The 20,965-nt window shown below is 40.5% G+C and overlaps 3 protein-coding genes across 4 annotated transcripts; 2 read left to right on the top strand and 1 right to left on the bottom strand.

Moving 5' to 3' along the window:
- Positions 1-2,578: 2,578 nt before the first annotated feature.
- LOC103987439 (probable BOI-related E3 ubiquitin-protein ligase 3) lies at positions 2,579-7,699 on the top strand. The gene is made up of 4 exons (XM_009405747.3): positions 2,579-2,737; positions 2,822-2,904; positions 3,014-3,321; positions 6,907-7,699. The coding sequence occupies exons 1-4, from the start codon at positions 2,667-2,669 to the stop codon at positions 7,429-7,431; spliced, it is 987 nt and encodes a 328-aa protein (XP_009404022.1). The 5' UTR covers positions 2,579-2,666; the 3' UTR covers positions 7,432-7,699.
- Positions 7,700-8,364: 665 nt separating this feature from the next.
- LOC135676067 (uncharacterized) lies at positions 8,365-14,408 on the bottom strand. Its single transcript, XM_065186868.1, has 13 exons — positions 14,043-14,408; positions 12,945-12,983; positions 12,723-12,871; positions 12,494-12,569; positions 11,586-11,889; positions 11,380-11,486; positions 11,209-11,256; positions 10,915-11,118; positions 10,450-10,551; positions 9,983-10,116; positions 9,635-9,773; positions 8,734-8,826; positions 8,365-8,646 (listed from the first exon to the last, which is right to left on the bottom strand). Exons 1-13 carry the CDS (start codon positions 14,237-14,239, stop codon positions 8,622-8,624), a joined length of 1,617 nt encoding a protein of 538 aa, XP_065042940.1. The 5' UTR covers positions 14,240-14,408; the 3' UTR covers positions 8,365-8,621.
- Positions 14,409-15,116: 708 nt separating this feature from the next.
- Positions 15,117-19,928, top strand: LOC135676066 (cold-regulated protein 27-like). 2 transcript variants are annotated; one of them, XM_065186867.1, is made up of 5 exons: positions 15,117-15,303; positions 17,060-17,260; positions 17,342-17,621; positions 19,249-19,371; positions 19,477-19,615. In XM_065186867.1, the coding sequence occupies exons 1-5, from the start codon at positions 15,229-15,231 to the stop codon at positions 19,488-19,490; spliced, it is 693 nt and encodes a 230-aa protein (XP_065042939.1). In that variant the 5' UTR covers positions 15,117-15,228; the 3' UTR covers positions 19,491-19,615. The 2 variants fall into 2 exon arrangements, with proteins under 2 accessions (XP_065042939.1, XP_065042938.1); XM_065186866.1 differs by having other exon boundaries at positions 15,118-15,303; positions 19,249-19,364; positions 19,477-19,928.
- The last annotated feature ends 1,037 nt before the right edge of the window (positions 19,929-20,965 follow it).

Genomic DNA, 20,965 nt, shown 5'->3' with positions numbered 1-20,965 from the left:
ACCACCCTCCATGTGTTGCTTGGCAACCTCCAAATGTCTCTGAATTCATTTTCTTATCGGCTAGAGCACTAGACATATCTAATGGCACTCCAGAACACAGCTGTCATTGCATGATCCAGACTGGTTGTTCTTGGGGGGCATAATGGTTTGGAAGTGGAGCAACATGAACTCATCAAGGAAATGGATGAGTGATGGAAAGTGGATTCATCACTTTGTTGCAATGTACATTTCATCTTCAATTTTGTTGGTTCTCGACTCATTAGGTGCTCCAACGAGTCTCTTTATTCTCTTTAAATAGATTTATGTGGACTCCAGCAGAAAAAGTGGCTGGTGAAGTGTCTGCCACACACGCAAGAACAGAATCTTTGCTTGCAAGAACAGGAGATTGTGTGTATCAACCCTACCAAGATCCAGAAATCTCATGCACTGTGCTCTGTAATGTAGATTACCACCGAGTAACATCTTTTCCACTTCGGTGTATGAAATCAGGAAAATATCACAGCATACAAGAAGCATTTTGCCAGATTGTAATGGTCTTTCGAAGCTTGTTGGAGGAGTAAACCTTGGAGGTGTGCAGGGAAGCTTAGGCTTTGGATGTTGCATAATGGAACGTAGAAGGGACTCTTGAAGCCGGACGTAGAGAGCCACACACCCTACACGTTCTTGTCGACGCCCTTGTTGTGGAGAGAATGGCCTGCTCCGGGGCTGTGGCCTGGCGTCGTCGGTCGAGTATCGTCCTTGACGATCACCGACGCCGAAGTGGTGCGTGCTTGTGCTCGCGCAGGGAAGGGCGCAGCTACGCCGTGAGCTACTACTGCTTTGCCGCTACAGTCGCACGGCTTCTCGTTGTTCTTTGGCGGGCGCCTCGCATCGACGGTCAGCGTTGCAGAGGCAACGATCATGACAGTAAGGAAAGCAGGGATAATGCAGGAGTTGGCGGCTGCGGCCATGAGAGAGAGAGAGAGAGAGAGAGAAAGAGAGAGAGACGGAGAAGGACGGGGGAGAACCGTGGGAGGATGATACTCCTTGCTCACCACTCTTTGGCTCTTTATAGTGGATTTGGTTTGATCACAGGGAATAACAAACGGACGGTGGAGGGACTCGAGGTATGCTATATGCTTCTTCTTCCCGGCCCTTCCTTTTGCTGCTTGGACCAGGTTGTGCAAGGTACAGCCTTGTGTGTGCTCGTGTTATGAGTCTTCAGAATACAATTATCTTCACTTTGCATCACCACCATGGTTGACCGGAATGACACCATCTCCACTAAACAATTCTCCTGGCTTCTCGACCTGGTCGGCTGCAATTTGGCCCTTCGCCGACTCCCTTAGGACGCCCATTCTTCCCTCCTGTCCTTCACCACAGACATAATTATTTATTTGGATGGCTGTTGATGAGCACTTGGCGTGGGGTTGACGGCAAGAACCACTTTACAAACTCAACTGGACTGAAGAGTAGCCGTAGGAATAGAAGCACATGATTCTTTCCCCTGGGGCGAGGAACACAAGTTGGGGTTTGGGTTAGGGAAGGAGACGAACGTATTGCAGTAGGTAAAGGTGCTGCTTCTCCTAAACAAAAGCGAGCTATTAGTGTTCGGCCTTTGTTTATCAGTAGTGGACGGCGGCTCTTTCAGATGCCAGCCATGACTGCCAACAGCCGGGGGGCCGACGTCTACATGCCTACCTAGAGATCTTTATGTATAGCGCAGAGGTTGGACTTGGTTAATCGCATACAGGAAGAAGATGCAGAGGAATCAGGAGCTCTGACAAAAGAGGATCTCCCTGTGTTGACGGAGGAATGATCTCGGAATCCACTGATTCGTGTAGGGATGCCACCACAGTAGTTGGTGGTGCGCGCACAGTTCCACTGCAATTACACTGTTTGCTTCTGCAAGTCTTACGTACTGCAAAACTGGATCGCTCTCTTCCGTAAACGTTGTCGCTTCTTCGTGATCTGTAACAGGATCGCGAGCGCATTAGCCTGGAAAGCAGATTGCCATGGAGTTGCTTTGTCCTGCGATCATGATCGTTCGCAGGTCGTGAAGCAAAACAACGAAGTAGACTTCTGGTGAACAGGAGTGTCGCGTGTTCCCCTGTTTCATCGAAGTAGGTGGAGCCATAAGACCTGCAATGGCCATGGGACCGATGATGTCTTCGTGTGTCTGGAGCTGAAGCCATCTTCTAGGAAGAAAGGCATACGAATTTAACAGAAGGCTTATTATTACGATGATGTCTTTCCAATGAAATCTGCAGTCAACGCCGAGATATGGCGACTGGTTTTGGGGTTATTTTGACCGGTCAACTTTTTGAAGTGCTTGCGCCGGGTCAACTTCCAGGTATCGTCGGATGGGATAGAAGGTGTGTCAATCCTATGTGCTAATGAATCCAGGGTACAGGGTATTCCCCTGAGAGCTCTCGTCCGTTTGCCAGGTGGGAAAGAAAATCCAGAACCCTGCTTGAATCTAACGAGTGAGAGGCGGTGAGTCATCAGTTCGACGGACATCTGCAGAAAAATTGTGTTTGCTGTTCGAAAATATACAGCGTATCCCAAACTTGCCCCACCCCTGGTCACAACGTTCACAAATCTCTCTCTCTCTCTTCTCTCTCTCTTTCTCAGGTCGTCGTCGTCCTCCGCCCCCTTTCGCTCCCCAATCATTTCACGCCAAGCCAATGGCGTTCTTCTCCCAACATCACCACCACCTGCAACAGCCACAGCAGCAGCAGCAGGCGGTTCCCCTCAGGTTCCCGCTCCTCTCTCTTCCCTTTCTTTCTTCCTCGCAAGTCGCAAAAATCCCAATTTGTCTCATGAATCCACAAAAGTGCAGGAATTTCGTGCCGATCGATGGCCAAATCTCCGCCCCGATCGACTTCACCCCGGCGGCCTACCCCGATCCCTCCCATCCCGCCTGTAATCTACCTCCCCCCGCCCCCAATTTCTCGATGTCTTGTTTCGATTCGCGTGGTGCTGAAACCCTACCTTTCTCTCTTCGATTTTTTTGTTTGATTTTCGCCGGTAGACGTTCGGGTCATGGGCCTCGCGCCAGGCGCCGCGCCCGCCGCTGCGGCGGACGGCGGATCGAGCGGCTGGGAGCCGAGGAGGAAGCGGCTCAAGGAGCAGGACCTCCTGGAGAACTCCCAGATTTCCTCCATCGATTTCCTTCAGACGGGGTCCGTGTCCACTGGGCTGGGCCTCTCGTTGGACGACCGGAGGGTCGCAGCTTCGTCCGGCGAATCGCCGCTTCTCCTCCTCCCTACGGTGGACAAGGACATCGATCGCGAGGTGCAGAGGATGGACGCGGAGATGGATCAGTTCATCAAGCTCGAGGTCAGTGTGTTTTGATTGCCTGCTTTGAGTTTGGTTGTGCTTGATAATCTGGTCGCGGATTTCCTTATGTCATTGTTTCCTCTCCTTGCCTTGCTATTTGACTCTCCGACCGATTCTGGTATGTTGAAAAGCTTGCTCCTTTTTTCTGTGGAACAATAGGAGACTGGAATTAGCACAAGTTACATACTTGCGAATTGTTTGTTGTCAACCTGAAAAATCGAAACTCTTCCGTTCAAGATTTGTGTCAATTAAGATTGTAATAGATTTTTGAGGGACTATGGTTTTCTGTAATACGTATTGTGAGCTAAAGAATCATAACTGAATCCAAGTGGTGACCGTTCAAGGAACCATATCTTTGAACCAGAAAGTTGTGTTCAGATCTCTCACCAGGAAAGTTGCTCAGCCTTTCTGAACTGGCATGCTATATCTTTCTTTATGGCTTGATTCTTGTTTTACATATCCATAAGATGTCAGTTAAGCACCAAGAGATCTCCACATAAGAAAACATATTATGCTCCCCTCCCTGGTATCCTCGGCATGCATGTTTTGTTTAGGCTTCTTCCTTAAGTTCCACTGGCCTAGTCTTCATTTTTTAATGATAGATATGTTTTCGAAGTTCTACCATCTCAGAACTTGTTACTAGATCTACATGTTATGTCACCTAGATAATTGAATGACTTGACAATCCTATACAGATGAAATTATAATATATAAAAAAATGGGATGATTGTCAGGTTTGATCTAGGTTGACCCTATAAACCAGTCAGTTGGATCCATCACGGGTCGAGCCTAGTGTGGACCAAGTTGGGATGGGTTGGGTATATTCATCAGGTCCAACTTGACTAGCCACCAGGTTGACATGGTCCAGCATGGCCCGTTGTGGCCTAATGGCTTGATGCAATCAAGTGTGGCCCGATGCGGCCCAGTGGCCCAACCCCATGTCGCCCAAAACAAATTGGGCTCGTCCGAGTTTGTTCAATCGATACAGTGTTGTTCAGCTGATTTCTAAATGGTTCAGGCCAATCTTGAGTGATTCTAGACCAGTTTGAGTCGGTTCAGGGCTGTTTTTAGCTTGATTATAAATGAGTTCAACTCGAAATCAGACAGGTTCAGGCCAGCTTTTGGAGATTCCAGATTAGTTCAAATCAGTTCATGTTGATTCAACTCGAAATTAGATCTGTTTAGCTCATGTTCAGGTTTATCTTGGGGAATAGTATCCCTCGGTTTAGCAAATTTAAGGGATTTTATTTGATGTTGTGGAATGATTTTTTATCTTAATCATTTTTTAAGTTTAATCATTAATTGAGATCGAGATTGATATTATGATGCATGATTAACAAAATTTTTACCATATGTATGTGCATGAGGTATATGTTGTTATGGTGAATAATTCATGTTGGAAGTGCTCCCTGTGAAAAGAGCTAAGAACCTATTATGGTGCATAGCCGCCAATGGACTAAATCTCTGATATCATATGCCAAGTATGGTCTATTTGTAACACCCCGATAAGTCCTACATTGGAAGTGGGCTAAGATTAAGATTGACTCATAACAGTTTGATGAATGTACTATTGTTAACTTCAGCTTTACATTTTTAACCAGTGATTTGGGTTTAACGAAGTTGATGGGTTAATTATCTTATTAGGTTGGGTAATAACAATTGGTATCAAAGCCAATATAGTATTGGGGCATGGTGAGAGGCTCAAGTAGGAAATGACTACTCGTGGACGAGATCAGAGAACATGTCATAACGTGAAGTCACCATTGGGCTATGCCTCACATGCACCATATTAGGGTTTGATCTGAGCTATGTTGGACCTTGACGAAGGCATCAAACCCTTAAGTGACGGAGATTATAACACCCCAGTTAGTCTCACATCGGAAACGAGCTAAAACTAAGATTGACTTATAAGAGCCTGGTTGATGTACTATTGTTAATTTCAGCTTAAGCATTTTGAACCAATGGTTTGGACTCAACAAACTTAATAAGTCAATTATCTTCTCAAGCTGGGTCTGATACTATTAGACCATGATATTTTCTTAATACATTTAAAGATTTGCTAGAAAGCATGCATGAATAAATATGATATATAATAATAAATATATAAGGATATTTTTTTCGTAGCTAGGGACACGCAACCAATGATTAGTCTACCATTAAAAATGGTGGTTAAATGGTTCCACCATCTTATTACTATGGGGAGGAATGTATCCCCATTTTTGTAGGCGATGGACTTCGTTCCGTACATTGTTAGGAGTGTCATACGGATCCTCTCCTTCTACTATTGGGAAAATAAAGGGTTGTAAAGCCTCTCCATTCATTGTTTGGAGAGTGCACCATCAAGGACCTGACCTATGCAGAGGTGTTTAAACTTTGAAAAATATTTGTTATGTGCATTATAATGTTGTATATTTGATCTATGCTATTATGATTCATACATATGATATAGAATGACTTTGCCTCAGGACTATATTGTCTTTAGAACCCATCTGGATGGATTTGACTGAAGATTCTGGTTTTTCAGCTTTTTGGAAATCTATTTATTCCATTTCTTCATCTTCTTTTTCTATGATTTGAGGAATGGACATAAGATATCATTTTTTATTTTTTGAGACAAACTTGTTTATAAGGTGAGAAATATTTAGGTGTTGGTATGTATGTATTTACATTTGCATATTGTTTGTGTGTTATGATTCAGATCATTTTATTTGTAATGGTTATTACTCATTTGAAATTATTCATCTCTAAGAGTAATTCAACAATATACAAAACTTAAAAAAGAGAGCTCACGATGAATTTGTTGATCCAATATGTAACCTATGTTTCTAAAGGCCTTTGATAATACACGATGAATTTGGCCAACTATAAATTTGGAATTGATATGCTGTTTCGGACTCAATTTTCATTTTGTTACACACTTTTTTATAGTGAACAAAATAAACTGCAGTTTTGTATATGTTAACTTGAGAACAGTTTGAAAAAATAAAGCAAGGGTTTGGTCTTCTACTCTCTATATCAACTGGGGTGATTCTTTCAAGTAATTCCAATTCGTCTCACTTATGAGACCATCTTCACAAATCATTTTGGGCCAAATCTTTTGCTGCTCAGTTATTCCTACTTGTACGTCACTTACCGGCGATATTTACTTCTAGATAGAGTTGCTTAAAATAATTAAGATATTTCCTAGTTAAGATCCTGATGTGAATAAGTACATATGTCTGGCAAAATTGTTATATTTGACCTAAAATGAATGATGTGTTCAGAAAACAGCAGTTTTAACCATTGCATACATCATTTCTTCTTTTTCACATTATCGAGAAAAAGTGTTTCCTACAACAGCAAGTATGTGTTTCTTGCAAATTGAACTATCATTCACACATAACCCAGGTAAAAGATATAGAAGTCTGTTTCCTTTGTTCGCTTTTATTCTCGAGTCTCCGGAGTTCATATCTACTAAACTAACCTCATAATTTTTTTTTATCAGGAAAAGTACTTATTGAACCTTGCACTATTTTGTCCACAATTAGGAATATCAGCTTATATTGCACTTATAAAAATCACTTGCATATTTGTCGAATTGCATAGGGTGAGCGTATGAGGAAATCAATATTAGAGAAGGTTCAGATGAAACAGTTCCAAACTCTAGCAACTGTAGAGGAGAAGATCCTCAGGAAGATAAGAGAGAAAGAATCAGAAGTGGAGGGCATAAATAAGAAGAACCTGGAACTCGAGGAGCAGATGAAACAGGTCGCCATGGAAGTAAATGTGTGGCAGCAACGGGCAAAGTACAACGAGAGCATGATAAATTCTCTCAAGTGCAATCTGGAGCAACTCTATGCTCAAAGCAAGGACAACAAGGAAGGGTGTGGTGACAGCGAGGTAGATGACACAGCCTCTTGTTGCAACGGGAACACCGATTTGCAGCTTATGTGTAAGCAGAACAAGGATGTGGAGTCCATGGCTTGTAAGGTTTGCAGGGTGAACGAGGTGTGCATGCTTTTACTGCCCTGCCGACATCTATGCCTGTGCAAAGAGTGTGAGAGCAAGTTTAGCTTCTGCCCTTTGTGCAACTCCTCAAAGTTCATCGGCATGGAGATCTATTTGCCATGAAATTGTGGTGTCCCTCAGGATATCATCCACCTTGTCTTCTCAAGTTATCAAGACCTACTTGTGAATATCTCCTACATCGTGCAAATTAGATGGACTTTAAACCAATACGTCATAGACGTACGACTGTATCACGAATTATGCGTAATTTTTATGTTGTGGTTTATATTATGCTGTCAGTGTCGGACTGTATCTCCAAAAAAATTCTCATGCTTTTTTCTGTAACATTGTGCTCTAATTTTCAACCAATTGTTTCTGATGTTGGACTTTCTTTTTTCTGTACTGTTCGTCACCATTCTCTCAGCTGATTCTTCTTCCTTTACTTTGCCTCCCTCTTAAATCGTTCTTGTACTTTTTCTTCTGGTTATCTACCTTAGCGTGGATCACCGTTGAACTAAATACATGCCACGGGAGCAGTTTATGATTTCTTTCTTTGTCTCGCCTCCGTTCTTTTTGTTGTCTTCTGGTTCTCTGCCAATGGGAATTAAGATAAACATCGAGCTCCCTTCAAAGAGTTGGATGATTCAGATTACCGTCTTCAAGATCAACTCCATTAATTATTAGTCAACCGTGGATTACTACGCCTTCAAACTTGCTACATCTCGCGGTTCCAGAGTCGATCAATGATGCGACGATGCCTTCTCATCTATAAGAGAAGTAAATGGTAAGAAGTCCTAAGATGCGTGTCGTGCTTACCCACTCGCGCGCGCAAGTCGTGAAGAGGTGGCATACGAATGATATGCATGATGATGGCCGTAATTAAAGAGGACATCGATAGAGCACACTGTATTATTGTGGCCAAGAAGGAAGCAGCAGATAGATAGAGATAGCAAACACAATATTGCAAGATTGAGATGCAGCACTGCTACATTGGAAGATTGAAATGCTTGGCGTCTATTGACAGCAATGAAACTTAGCAGTTGAGATGCAGCGATATTTGGAAGATTGACTAATATATATTATCCAAAAACAGGTGATGACATATTGAAAACTATTTAAGCATTAGGTACTTCTGCATCTACAACAACTAAAAATAATAGACATCAACCAACTAAAGCACCATAAACTCAATCGTGATTGGTCATTATCACCTATGAGTGACGAAACATCAAAAGCACAGATACAACCACAGACCTCCACATGACTTTTGAGATTTCAGCTGCCTCGGCCGACCAACGCGTGACAAAAATGCTTCAGTACTTAGTGCGGCTCCTCGATCTGCAACATAAAATCTGCTTAAGAATCCGGGCTTTCATCTCTCCAGTCCAAGATGGAGGTACCCAAGGGGGTGCAATATCTCATTACCTTGGGGAATGAGAACGAGAGTGAGACCGCGATCGACAATAGTTTCTTCTGGGGCTCCTGCTTCTACTACGGCTTCTACTGTGACGCCGTCTTCTGCAGAAAACATTCACAGTTCAGGCGAGAGAAAAACTAAGATCTGGTTGATGATATTAAGCAGATTACATCAGAAAGAACGTAGAATTGAAGTATGAAAAAAATATCAGCTTTATCTTTACATAAGGTAACTAAAACTCTTAATTACTTGACAATAATGCAGAATGGAGAATCTCAATAGAGTCCCATGTTGTAGCAACTGATGGAATGAAATCAGAACCAGTGTCATAAAAACTATCATATAAGCTGGCAAAAGTTCAAAGCAGGAAAAGAGATCTGAAAAGAACCCATAAATCATTTGCTAAGACAAGCATGATGAATTGTTTGAAGAAGCCTTCCAAAATTTTCAAGAGCATCGACAGACAAGCTAGTAAAAGTGTTGAAAAGAAGAATATCAAATTGATCTCAAAGTCATCACATGGCAGCACAATTGGTGCAGATGAGGCAATTTAGTAAATATGCAGAGAAGGCACATACGGTGCAATATAATCAAAGCAGAGGTCAACAATGGCCTCAGAATCTTTTCAACAGCTAAGTAGACAGTGAAAATGACTCATCGATGGGTCAGGTAAATAAAACAGTTTAATGCATGCACCCGTAGGTTGCCACAAAGGAAGATGCAAAACAAGGAGTAACTAAAAATCTGTCTATGGATTATGCCATTAATAAAAGCCGAACCAAATGACACTTTGAGCTCACCAGTTCAGAAGCTGTTTATTCAGTAAGCAATTTTGGCAAACAACACAACAGGAATTGCAAAGTTGGAACCCAACAGTGCAATTCCATTCTACAAAAAATAAGTTATTACCTTGGTGGAGAAGGGCTGTAACTTATACTACGACTACGATGGCTATAGCGGCTTATCCTACTTGCTTCAGCAAGCTTTTCCTGTCTCTGTCTTTCCTGTTCCCGCTTTTTAGCCATCTCAGCAGCAGTATCTTTACGAACTGCAGGACAAAACCATAAGCAGCCACATGCCAGAATTTATGTCTAACATGGCCAATACTTTGGGACAAAACCACAAAGTGGCCACATGCCAAATTTAATGTCTAAGATGGCTGACTTCGGTAACAATAAGATTCTCAGATTGTTCATGAAAGAATTTGGTTTCTGAGAGAACCACATGGTGCTGCTGGCACAAAGTCAGAAACCTTACTTTGTTTATTCAGTTGTTTACTCATTATCCGTTTGAGGCGTTCTTGAGGAGTTTCCTTTTTTTCGCCCTGTTGAATTTTGGATGATCCCCCAAGAGGAGTTTTGCTGAGTTTTGCTATTGCTGACGATGATGAGCTGAAATGAAAAAACAAAAAACCAAAACCAAGCCAGAAACCATGATACATTAGCAGAAATTCCAAACATCATGAAAAATGTAAGCCTTGTTACAGAATAATAAGCCCAAAATTTGAGCATCAATGGCCCTAAATCTTCAAAAAAGCCTAGCCAAGTGCCCCTTTAGTTACTTTTATAGAAGTAATAGCTTTTTGAACATGGATGATAGGTTCTAAAACAGTTGATTTTATGTTTCAAATGATAACTAGACAAGACAGGCTCAAACAGTGATAAGAACTATCTTTACCACAACTTTTAACAGCTCTAAATAGCATGAACTAGATAATGGTCTACCTGACCGATGGTCTCAACATTTTTGCATTCTTTTCCTGTTCAAGAGACAGAGCAGATGCAGGATCAACATGAAGAGCCTCAAGAATTCGACCACCTGATAACCTGCAAGCATGCAAAATAATTAGTGATATTGCAGATAGCAACTGGTTGTGATCCCTCCAGGAACTCTTGAAGTGATCACATGACAGTTTTGCACATGGGACAGATGTAGTGATAAAAGCTATGAAAAGGGTCCAGAATGCTAATTTAGCTCCAAATCCTCAACCTAAAAAACACCCAAATCTGAGCAACTACTGACCCCCACCCTCAAGCAATGACCCAAGAAATCCATGCCATGATTTCAAGTTCCAAACCCTGAACCCCATATACTCAGCTTTAGGAAACCAGAATGACCATCAGAATAAGCTGCAGCAGAGAAAAGTTCCCAATCTATCTTTGCAAGTATTAAAGGTCGAGTGCCCCGACCGGTTCAATGGATCAGCTTGCAATGGAGATGATGGTGGGGAGACTCCAAACTTTTGATCATCCAAATCATTTGTACCACCAAACTCTGTGATATACTCAATTTTGGGAGGCTTTGACTTGCTTTGATGCCCATTATCAGCACGCAAACTTCGTTCATGTCGTCTTGAATGCGGAGGTGAATATGACCGGGACTTGGATCTTGATCTGTTGAAAAGAACCAGCAATATTAGAAAGGCAAAATCTAGCACCAAATGAACTTATCTTTACTCCAAGATATAAGCCATCCAACAATACCCTCTGCTCCTGGGATAAGCTTCATATGTGGGACTTCGGCGAGACTCCCTGTATTTTGATAGGCATTTGCAATCAATATAAATAACATAACACTGACAACACTTAGAGATAGACCCATCACACCACGGAAACTGAATTTAAAAAGGAAAAATGTAACTCCTGTAACTTCACCGGTAGGGATCATGATGGGGTGTTCTTCCTGTCAAACGTGCTGCTTCCCTTTCCCTTTCCCTTTCTATTTGAGAAGCTTTCCTTCTTTCCTTGCGACTCAATTTTCTCTGGCAAATTAAAAAGAATAGGTTCAATTGGCAGTTTATATATACACACACACACACACACACACACACACACACACACATACATGAACATGAACTTACAATAGCAGGATCTCCTCTGATTATTTCCTTCTGCCTTTTCTCTTCCTCCTTGGCTTTTTTGTCCATATAAACAAGCCAGTTATATCTTTTGATGCCAAATTCTTTAGAAATAGTCTCCATTTTTTCATCGTTACTATCATCACTACTGAAATCTTTCTCATCATCATCATCATCTTCTTCATCATCTTCCTCTTCCTCGTTTCCACTGTCCACATGGTGGGATTCTTCATGGCCATCCCCCTTATAGGAGAAACCCACCTGTGAGTATGAACCCTTGCTTGTTGGGGGGTGTGTAGACTGTGGTCTGGATGGAAATAAAGTCAATCACAATAAGTAGGTCAACTCAAAAAGTAGGTCTTTTATAAACCAATTAATCAGTTGAATGGTAATTAATGTACAGAACTTGTGTCTCAGAATAATAAGCAATATTTATAAAAACAAAATCAGCAGTATAAACAATTTATCTTGGTATACACCATTAATTCTGCATGGCTTCAATTGAAAAACATAGTGACATAAGGTCCTCATGCACTGTAACTAAAACACTCATGAAATTGGTTCCTAGTTCATCACCTAACAAGCCTCACAAACTATTAATAAAAGTTCACTGTTCACATAATACTTGACACATGACAACACATCCATCATTGTTGTAGATTTAGTTTCATATGCAATAACATTTTGAATTGCTGATTAGTTAGATCAATCAATATACAATCTAATAACTTGAACCTCATTCAAAACTTGTAAGACACAAATGAAGAGGTGTTAAAATTTCAGAATTCAAGAGGCAATAGTTCTGGTTAAATGACTATCCATCATAGATCCTCACATCCCTAACATGATATGTAGGTTATAACTTTTCGATACCAAATAAGATGTAGATTAAAACAAAATGGCACTTGTACCTCTCAAATGCAAATGGAAGCGAGTTCTTTGCCTCCAACTCTTGGTGAACATGTCGCAAACCATCTTCATCAGTAACTGTGGATGGACGTATATTTTATTATGCACTACCACATTTGGAAATTAAAATGGAAATATTACACCAACAACAGACACCAGAAATTTAAATTAACTGAAAAATATTGAATCTCTTAGAACACTGGGATGGAAGAAAAGTCCAAAACTACCGACATCCTCTACGCCGAAGCTTAATTAAATCTCTGTAACGCTCGAAATTAACAAACTCTTCTACTTCTTCTTCTTCCTCAGTTCTCTCTTGAACTCGATAAGCACGGGAACTAGAATCACGAATAAAATCAAGAAGAGCACGGCCATCAAATCTGTCCAGCACAATAAGAAAGCTCTGTCATGGCTGCCACAATTTTATGATTTTCACAGTATCTAAGGATTTACCTGTCGATCAAGATATCTTTCTTTTCAATCCATGGTATCCTGCAATAGGAATGAGGGCTCAAATTATGATAAATATTTAGATAGCAGATACAAGGTTCATCACAGTTCAAATAAGATTATAGGTCTGAAAGCAACATACTAATAAATAATAATATATGTACATATATACATATATACATATATACATATATATATATATATACATATATATATATATATACATATATATATATATATACATATATATATATATATACATATATATATATATATACATATATATATATATATATAAAGCAACATACTAAAATTATCAAGGAAGCAAGTAATGAAAAACAATGTTATAATGATAAGAAAGAAGCGCCAACAAACCGTCTCTAGTGATCTTACTTGCATGCTGGAACAATGTCTCCGAGCACAAGCATTGGTAGCTTAAAGCTTAATAGCTAACTCTCTAAATGGAAAAGAAGTCATATTGCATCCATTACCAATATAACATATAAAATGCGTTGTAATCCTATAAGATAGAAATTTACTGAATTCATATTCCTAGATCCTAATTGCATCACTACGGTGCTCTCTTTACAAATTATTCATGACAAGATGTTCCACATTACTAGTGCAATAGTTTTAATTTGGAAAGATTATAATTCCTACTTTTGCGAAGTATAACAATTGAAAGAGGCCTCCGCTACTATGAAATTCGTCACCTTAGAACATACAAATATGCAATCGCATTGCATGGTATTGCCAACCAAAAGAGCAGCTCAATAGCAAGACCAATTAGTCAAACATACGTTTCCCAAGTTCACATCGTCACGATAAAACCTTCCAACGGGGAAGAGATAAGAAATTACCTAAAGATCTAAACAATATCCAACGGAAGTGTAAATTCTACATGACTTGGGAAAGCACCAAATGATCGAATAGAACAAAACCTAGCGATCGTGGAAAAGGGGACCAAGAAGATACAATCATCAAATGATCGAATAGAATTAAACCTAGCGATAGTGGAAAAGGGGGCCGAGAACATAGAATCATCAAATGACCGAATAGAACAAAACCTAGCGATCGTGGAAAAGGGGGCGGAGAACATACAATCCCTGCTGGTCCTGGGCGGCCTGGTACAAGCCGTCGTCGCGGTAGACGCGGCACCGGGACCCGGCGACCTGGAGCGACTGCTGGGGGTCGCCGCGGCGCTTGGCGAGGTACACGGCCCGCCGCTGCGCCCGCTTCCGGGCCGCGTCCATCAGGTCGTGGACCTTCCTCTCCGACCTCCGCGCTTCGTGCCACATCCTCCCCCTTCGCTCCTCTCTCGCTCGATCGCTCGCTCGGAGATAGCAGAAACGCTTCCGAAACCCTAATTCCAACCCTGTCTATAATGATCCGGGCCGAAGAGAGACCATGAAAATTATAGCGACGCCGGAAAGATCAATTGAGAAGCTTCCATTTGGGGACATTCATGTTCTCACTACAAGGAGGGTTCGTTAAGAGGCGACTCCACGGTGGCCTTAAATGGGCCAAATCCTTATTGGGCCGAGCCACTTTAACGCTGACTGGGCCACATTTGACTTCCTTTTCTCCATAAACTCAAATCAATTTAATATTAAGCCAAATCCATATTGGGCTGAGCCACTTTAGCGTTGACTGGGCCACATTTGACATCCTTTTCTCCCTAAACCCAAATCAATTGAACATTAATTGATTCACTATTGCCTTAATTATCCTATATCTCTAACTATTATACGTCATCAGGAAGAGTAAGCGTGGTTCGTTCGCCGGGTGGGTTTGAAACCCGTGGGCGAAGTGCCACGTCATCGTTCCGCCCTCAAAAATATCTGCCTGGTTAGGCATCATCACCCCCGCCACGTACGCTGACAGAGGGCCGTCTTTCCACGTGGCACAGCGATGACCAAGCCCGACAGAGACGTGGACCCCACCGAAAACTCCGGAGGTCTTTAAACCGTTCATCCAACTTTTTTTCTTAATCTCGACCGCCCGTTTTATTTAATCAGATTAACTTTTGGATAATTAGTTCTCACAGAGAAAGATGGACGGTGTAGATTAAAAGAAGGAATGGAATGAACGGTGTCCAAGGGGGCCTTCGTAATTTTCTCCGAGAAGAGGGGAGTTTATAGTCTTTGCATCGGGTTCTTCTTTGTTCCATTATTCTCTTCCTTCGTCGTCGCGAACGGGAGGCAACCGAAGCGGCAGATATCGAGGGAGTGTTGTTTATCCTTTTCGCGTTTGATCCTGAAGGAACGCCACCGAGGAAGAGATCTCCATGTACATGGGTGATAGTCGTTCGAACCGGTTGAGCGCGGTTGAGGAGATGTCGACGATCGAGGGCCCGAGCACGGTAACTGATGATTTCTCCTCGCGTTCACCGAATGCGCAGTTCTTGGTTCCTATTTTTGTTGTAGAATCGATCGGCCTGATGGCAGGGGTCATTAAAGAGGAATCTAGGTGGGTGCTTGTGGTCCAGTAAATCTTAGGTTTTTCTTGACCGAAACATATCCACGAGTGGGATGGTTGCCGATTTGTACGTTTTACTCTTCTGATTTGGTTGTTTATACATCACTGTTAGAGGGGAGGGTAGATTTGGGTATCGAGGAAATATATTGATGCTTGAGGCTAAGAGGACCCACGGGAGTTGCTTTGTTTTGGTTTAGACAGGTGAAAATAATTTTCTTTCCAAGAGAAAGGTTGATTTGCGAATTTAGGGAAAAGGGTAAATTGTTTAGGGAGGAGAGGATCCTTACCAGTTGTTTAAATTCGGTTATATCGTAGCACCAACTCTGTTATTGCTTAAGTGGATTTGATGGGTTCATTTAATTGAGATTGATGTCATCTTGCTATCAGAGCAATTCTACTATGTATCCGGTTCTTTGTTAAATCTTTTGTCGTGAGGCGATTCTTGAATTCTGCAGGAAGTTCTTGTGAGATCAAGTCCAAGATCTGTAAGGGTGATTCTCTAGAACAAACATGAAGGTGAAGGGGAGAATCATTTCTCAGTGTAATAGGTAGAAAACTGTAGTATTACTAAATTTTTAAACCTAAAACTTCTTCACAGATTCCTCCTGGTAGGAGTCTCCTAATCTTTTACGAAAAGGGGAACACAGAACTAAGTTTTGGCTGGATACATGCAGTGAAAAAGAATATCAGGGTTCAGCTCATATAGTAATGTCTAAGCATGCTATCATACTTGTTTTCTCCCCTCTCACTTGTACCCCTTATGTCATCTTTTATTGTATTGCCATCAGCTCTCATAGATGTGTATCTGCTATCCATGATTGAGGGGTCTCCAACTCCTAGATTCTTTTTTTCCTTCTTTAGCTGACTGGTATATTAAACACAAAGGTAGAAGGAAGCAGGTAGATGCTCGGCAATACAAGGGAAAGACCAATGGGTAATCAAAGTGGACCCAGCAGGTCCCTTCAATGCCTAGTCAGCCAAGCTTGAAGCTAAGAGAGAAATGCCATGGGGTAGCTAAGGAATTTGTTTCATACCTTGAATAATTGGAAGTTACCCTTTTCATAAGCAATAGATTCCTCTGAGGGCAGTGGCTGTGCCTTAGTAGAAGGTAATCAACCAGTAATATGCTAGTGGGCTGGGCATCAGAGTGCAATTTGGGCAATGACCAACATCTCAGTTCTATCCATGGCCTTGGGATCCCTTGTGGCTCATGAAAGGTTCTGGAGAGTGATGGTGATGCCTCGTCCAAGTGAAAGATCTGTGTCTGAGAGGTGGTACCCCTCAAAAAATGCCAAGCTGGTTACTCCACTCTTGTCCTTGCCCCATTTAGGATATTTAGCAAGTGCTGCATGGTTTGGCCTGCACTTCGGTCCTCAGTGGTGCCATGTTACAGGTTCAAACCCCAAGAGGGTGACGTGGCTGCCATGCTGACTTGATGACACACTCTGCACTCAGTCTCTGTTCAAGTCATATAACTTAATAATGAGTTGCAATCTTACTAGCTGCATTTTGTGAACAAAACTGCCTTTACTATTGATTCTTATCTCTCCGTGATCTATTAGTTTCATAATAAAGTTCCATCTATAGATTGTTGAATGTTACCTATAATCTAACTCTGTTGCATCTCTCTAATTTCTCAGGACTCTCGGCTGGTGGATTCTCTATCAAATGGATGGACAGATGAGAAACACACACTGTTTCTTAACTCCATTGAAGCATCTTTTGTTAATGACTTATACAATGGGGAATACCATTCAAAGGCATTTCTTGGTCAGTTATCAAGGATAAAAACCCACAAGGGATCCTGTGGACCATACGAAAATGATCTGAAATCTGGTCAGGTGATAAGATGTCCCCTTCCCTTTTCTACCCAGGTGGTATCTTTTGTCTGTTGGTATAACATATCACTTTTAACACTGCAGTTTAAGGTATTGCAAACGGGTTGTTGGGCGAGTCTTGGATTTGATGGTGATAATAACCATGCAAGCATGGAGAATGGTTCTCTACCTTTATCTGCAAATCCTTGGATTCAACATTTTCGATCTCCTCCCTTTATGAAGGAGTGGCAGTTTAAGTCTTCTGACAGGGTTGATGATGTTGAGTTCATTAAATCATCATTCCAGCTAGCAAATGAGAGGTGTGATGGTGAAGCAACAAGTTCAAAGCACATTTGTCATCAAGATTGGGTTGGAAGCAGCATAGGTACTTGTCTTGTTTATTTGTATGTAACTCCTTTTCCTTCACCGTTTGTCATAAAGCTCATTTCGTTCTGGATTCTTGTTCCATATAAGGCAGAATTTATGTGTGTTTTGCACTAACCATTCTAAGGATTGTTGGTGTCAATGAATAATGATCACCATCATCTACACATGAGTTGTACAATGATTTGTAAACTGCAAACATACAAGACCTGTTATGACGGTGCTATATTCTAAATATGGATGAATTTCAAATAAAGATGTTGGATAAGGTGAAGCATAGCTGTTTGCTTCCAGGTTAAAGGTTAATGATTAAGAGTTTAAGACAGCTACATTTCCATCAAAATTGACTTTTTTTTGCTAAAGAAAGGTTCAAGGAGAATTTGTACCTTTATCCTCAGAAAGCTAAATCTCATTTGTAAATGTCTTCTGATTTCTCTCGCCAGCTTTGCTTCAGTCTTCAGTGCTAGACATGCTTCTATCAGACTTATTCACCAACTTCAGTTGGATTCTTGACTTAATCTAAACATTTATGATCTAGTCTTTGTCTGCTTTGGTTTGCCCCATGGGAGGACAAAAAAACTGTTATAAGGAGCACATGCTTTCTTTCTTTGTAAGATCTACGGATTTTCAGATGATCACCTAGTTTGGAAAGAAAACTTAACTAATTGATCTCTTGAGATATGATGACACCATTGCTTAAGGTAAAACCTTCTTTTATTCTTCTCTCTGTCTTCTCTTTAAATACCTTGTTCAGGTGGTTTTGAGAAATTTGCTGAAATGACAAATGGTACTGCTATTTTCCACTAGGTTTTGAGAACAAATTAAGGATGTGAAAATAAATATTTGGCTAGTCAAAGGTAGTTGTAATTAAGCAAATATTGAGGTCTTGAGGATGTTGATAATGAGAATTTTGAGGGATTTGGAGCTATAATTCACTAATATACAAGCAAAGTTGAAGATTTGGGGGTTTAATATACAACAAACCCAAAATATTAAGTGTTTAATCCCTAGCATATATATGCACTGTTTTGGAAGATAAAAGGAAGCTTAGGAATAGAATATATTATGGTAGGCTTGGTTAAAATAAACCTTGTATACTTTTGTGCTATGTGCATGCTGATATCTATTGTTGACCATGCAGCAGTATATTGACTGAATATAGTGGTGTTGCACAGTTGAAACAACATTAGAAATGCAAGAAGCGGTAAAGCACTCACTGTTGTATTCTATTTGCATGTTGAGTAAGTTTTCAATGTATCATATGTATCTTTAAGCTGTTTACCGGTTGTGCAAGGCTTTGTCATCCTAGGAAAACCCATCTTAGTGTATCTTGATTGCACTGGACTGCTATGTTTATTTTTGCTTTTTGCTCATCTATTTTATTTCTTGAATGATCACACTCCTGTTAGCTTTTCTTTGAGCTCTTTTCTCTTCATGAAGCACCACAAATAGCATATTTCCAGAAGAATGCATATTTCGAGAACTTTGGTGATGATGCAAAATGCATTATGACTCCAGTTCTATGAATTTTGAACCTTGCATATTGTTCCTTGGAAAGAAGATTCAAAAAGTTTGTTATAGTCATTTATCATCCACTTTAACCTGAGAATTGAAACTTTATATTGCAGAAGTATCGGATCAAAACTTTATTGCTGATGAGCGTGTAGCTGGGAAAAAGTCAAGTCGAGTATGGAGGAAAAGGAGACGGGGGAATGCAGTGGTTCATGAACCAATCAATGATCAAGTAAAGGGTGGACTCATTGATCATAGTGCTTGCTACTTATATATCTAAGTTGGACTAAAATGTTCTTCTCATGTATTTTAAAACTGATATCTTCAGTTTGATTACTTTTCAGGTTGTTCCATCTAGAAAATCACTTCTACCACCAACTTCCGATGAAGATCACACTACTGCAGAATCTATTGGCAGAACATCAGAAATAAGTGCAGGTGTTTTGCTTGCTGAGACTCAGGCATCAGTGTGTGGAAATCAGGAGGTGAACAGTTGAATTATGGGAATGTCGAGCGAAGCTTGTGATGCATGGTAGCAGACATAATATGTCAGACTATGTTTGCTGGCTCTAATATCATTTTTTACACACAAAGAAGATGCAGAGTTGAACTGATACCTACGAGTTTCAAGAATATCATGTTGGTTCCAAATTGGATGCTTCTGTGTTAGCACAGACTAACATGTACATAGGAGTGTGAGAGGAGTGGCAGCTGAAGCTTGTGTATGAACCAACTTCTCTGTTTCTAATCTCATATGTTGATTTACCTATCGTTAGCAGTCCTTGGTTATTATGTATGTTGGCCCAAGTCTTGGTTTCTTGTGAGTGCCTTCAGCAATCTTGTGTTTTCTCTCTCTTTCTCTCTCTCTCTCTCTCACCTGTGCATCATGGAAAGATTATCCAGGAGGAAGTTATTCTAGTTTCTTTTTGAGTAAAATGGAAATATTCATATATTTTATTTTTAGTAGCTACAAGCAGTAAAAAAAACATTTTTTTCAAGAAGAAAGATTGCCTAGACAAGCATTGTACAGCATTAGACATGATACTGATGCTTTGAACTTATGGTTGTATGACAAAAACCCTTCCATTCTCAACTCCAGCCGCTGTCCAATTTGTGTTAAGAAGAAGAGAAATCACTGTCATGCCAAATCAATCCAATTGCTGATTTTGTACCATATCTTCAGGTCTCAAGTATACATCCTTTTTAGAACTGACACTATATCAAAATCAAGTACCCTTCTGCAATTTATAATAAGAAGTTCATGAATCCTCCTTTTTGTTTTGGCTCATGGACATCTACAAGTGCATCCACATCCTTCTAATTTTGCTTGCACAATGCATGCACACATGAACTGTGGTTGCAGGAAGACAAGTGTATCAAAGGTTTCTGGTAACTGGTCACCAATTAAAATTTCACTTGCTTAATTGTCTCTCAGTGAATGCATCTTGTAGATATGAAGCTTGTGCTTAGGTCATGTGAACCTATTTACCATTGTTCTTTTATCTGTTTATAATAGATATAGGCTACAAGTATAAACTTTTCAAAATCAATTTTAATTGAATTGAACTATAAGTTTAGTGATAAGTACTATTTTATCAATATTGGTACAATTCCAAAGGCTCGTAAGGGTCGTATGGTTTATTCTAGTATTATTTTGATAAGTAGTATTTTGTTAACATTGATGTGATCTCGTAAACTCATAAGAAATTGTTTGCTTTGAGTGTATCTATACGATTTTATACTTTCGAGACTCATAAATATTAAAAGATATTTTTGGGAATAAAAATAATCTGATAGACTTATAAGTCTTTGATTTTTTTTATATTTATGAAA

This window comes from Musa acuminata, chromosome BXJ1-6 (genome assembly GCF_036884655.1).
Source record: "Musa acuminata AAA Group cultivar baxijiao chromosome BXJ1-6, Cavendish_Baxijiao_AAA, whole genome shotgun sequence".
Classification (NCBI taxonomy): Eukaryota; Viridiplantae; Streptophyta; class Magnoliopsida; order Zingiberales; family Musaceae; genus Musa; species Musa acuminata.
The sequence above is the reverse complement of the archived record's forward strand: the minus strand, read 5'-3'. Positions and strand labels throughout refer to the sequence as shown.

What these genes read in the sequence shown, in the direction of transcription:
- LOC135676067 (XM_065186868.1), bottom strand. Translation starts at nt 14,239, where the DNA reads ATGTGGCACGAAGCGCGGAGGTCGGAGAGGAAGGTCCACGACCTGATG. An exon ending in GCTTATCCCAGGAGCAGAGG is followed by an intron (nt 11,119 to 11,208) that starts GTATTGTTGGAT and finishes TCTTTTCAACAG; the next exon opens with ATCAAGATCCAAGTCCCGGT. An exon ending in ATGTTGAGACCATCGGTCAG is followed by an intron (nt 10,117 to 10,449) that starts GTAGACCATTAT and finishes TTTTCATTTCAG; the next exon opens with CTCATCATCGTCAGCAATAG.
- LOC135676066 (XM_065186866.1), top strand. Translation starts at nt 15,229, where the DNA reads ATGTACATGGGTGATAGTCGTTCGAACCGGTTGAGCGCGGTTGAGGAG. An exon ending in CGATCGAGGGCCCGAGCACG is followed by an intron (nt 15,304 to 17,059) that starts GTAACTGATGAT and finishes CTAATTTCTCAG; the next exon opens with GACTCTCGGCTGGTGGATTC. An exon ending in ATGATCTGAAATCTGGTCAG is followed by an intron (nt 17,261 to 17,341) that starts GTGATAAGATGT and finishes TTAACACTGCAG; the next exon opens with TTTAAGGTATTGCAAACGGG.
- LOC103987439 (XM_009405747.3), top strand. Translation starts at nt 2,667, where the DNA reads ATGGCGTTCTTCTCCCAACATCACCACCACCTGCAACAGCCACAGCAG. An exon ending in CAGCAGGCGGTTCCCCTCAG is followed by an intron (nt 2,738 to 2,821) that starts GTTCCCGCTCCT and finishes ACAAAAGTGCAG; the next exon opens with GAATTTCGTGCCGATCGATG. An exon ending in CGATCCCTCCCATCCCGCCT is followed by an intron (nt 2,905 to 3,013) that starts GTAATCTACCTC and finishes TTTCGCCGGTAG; the next exon opens with ACGTTCGGGTCATGGGCCTC.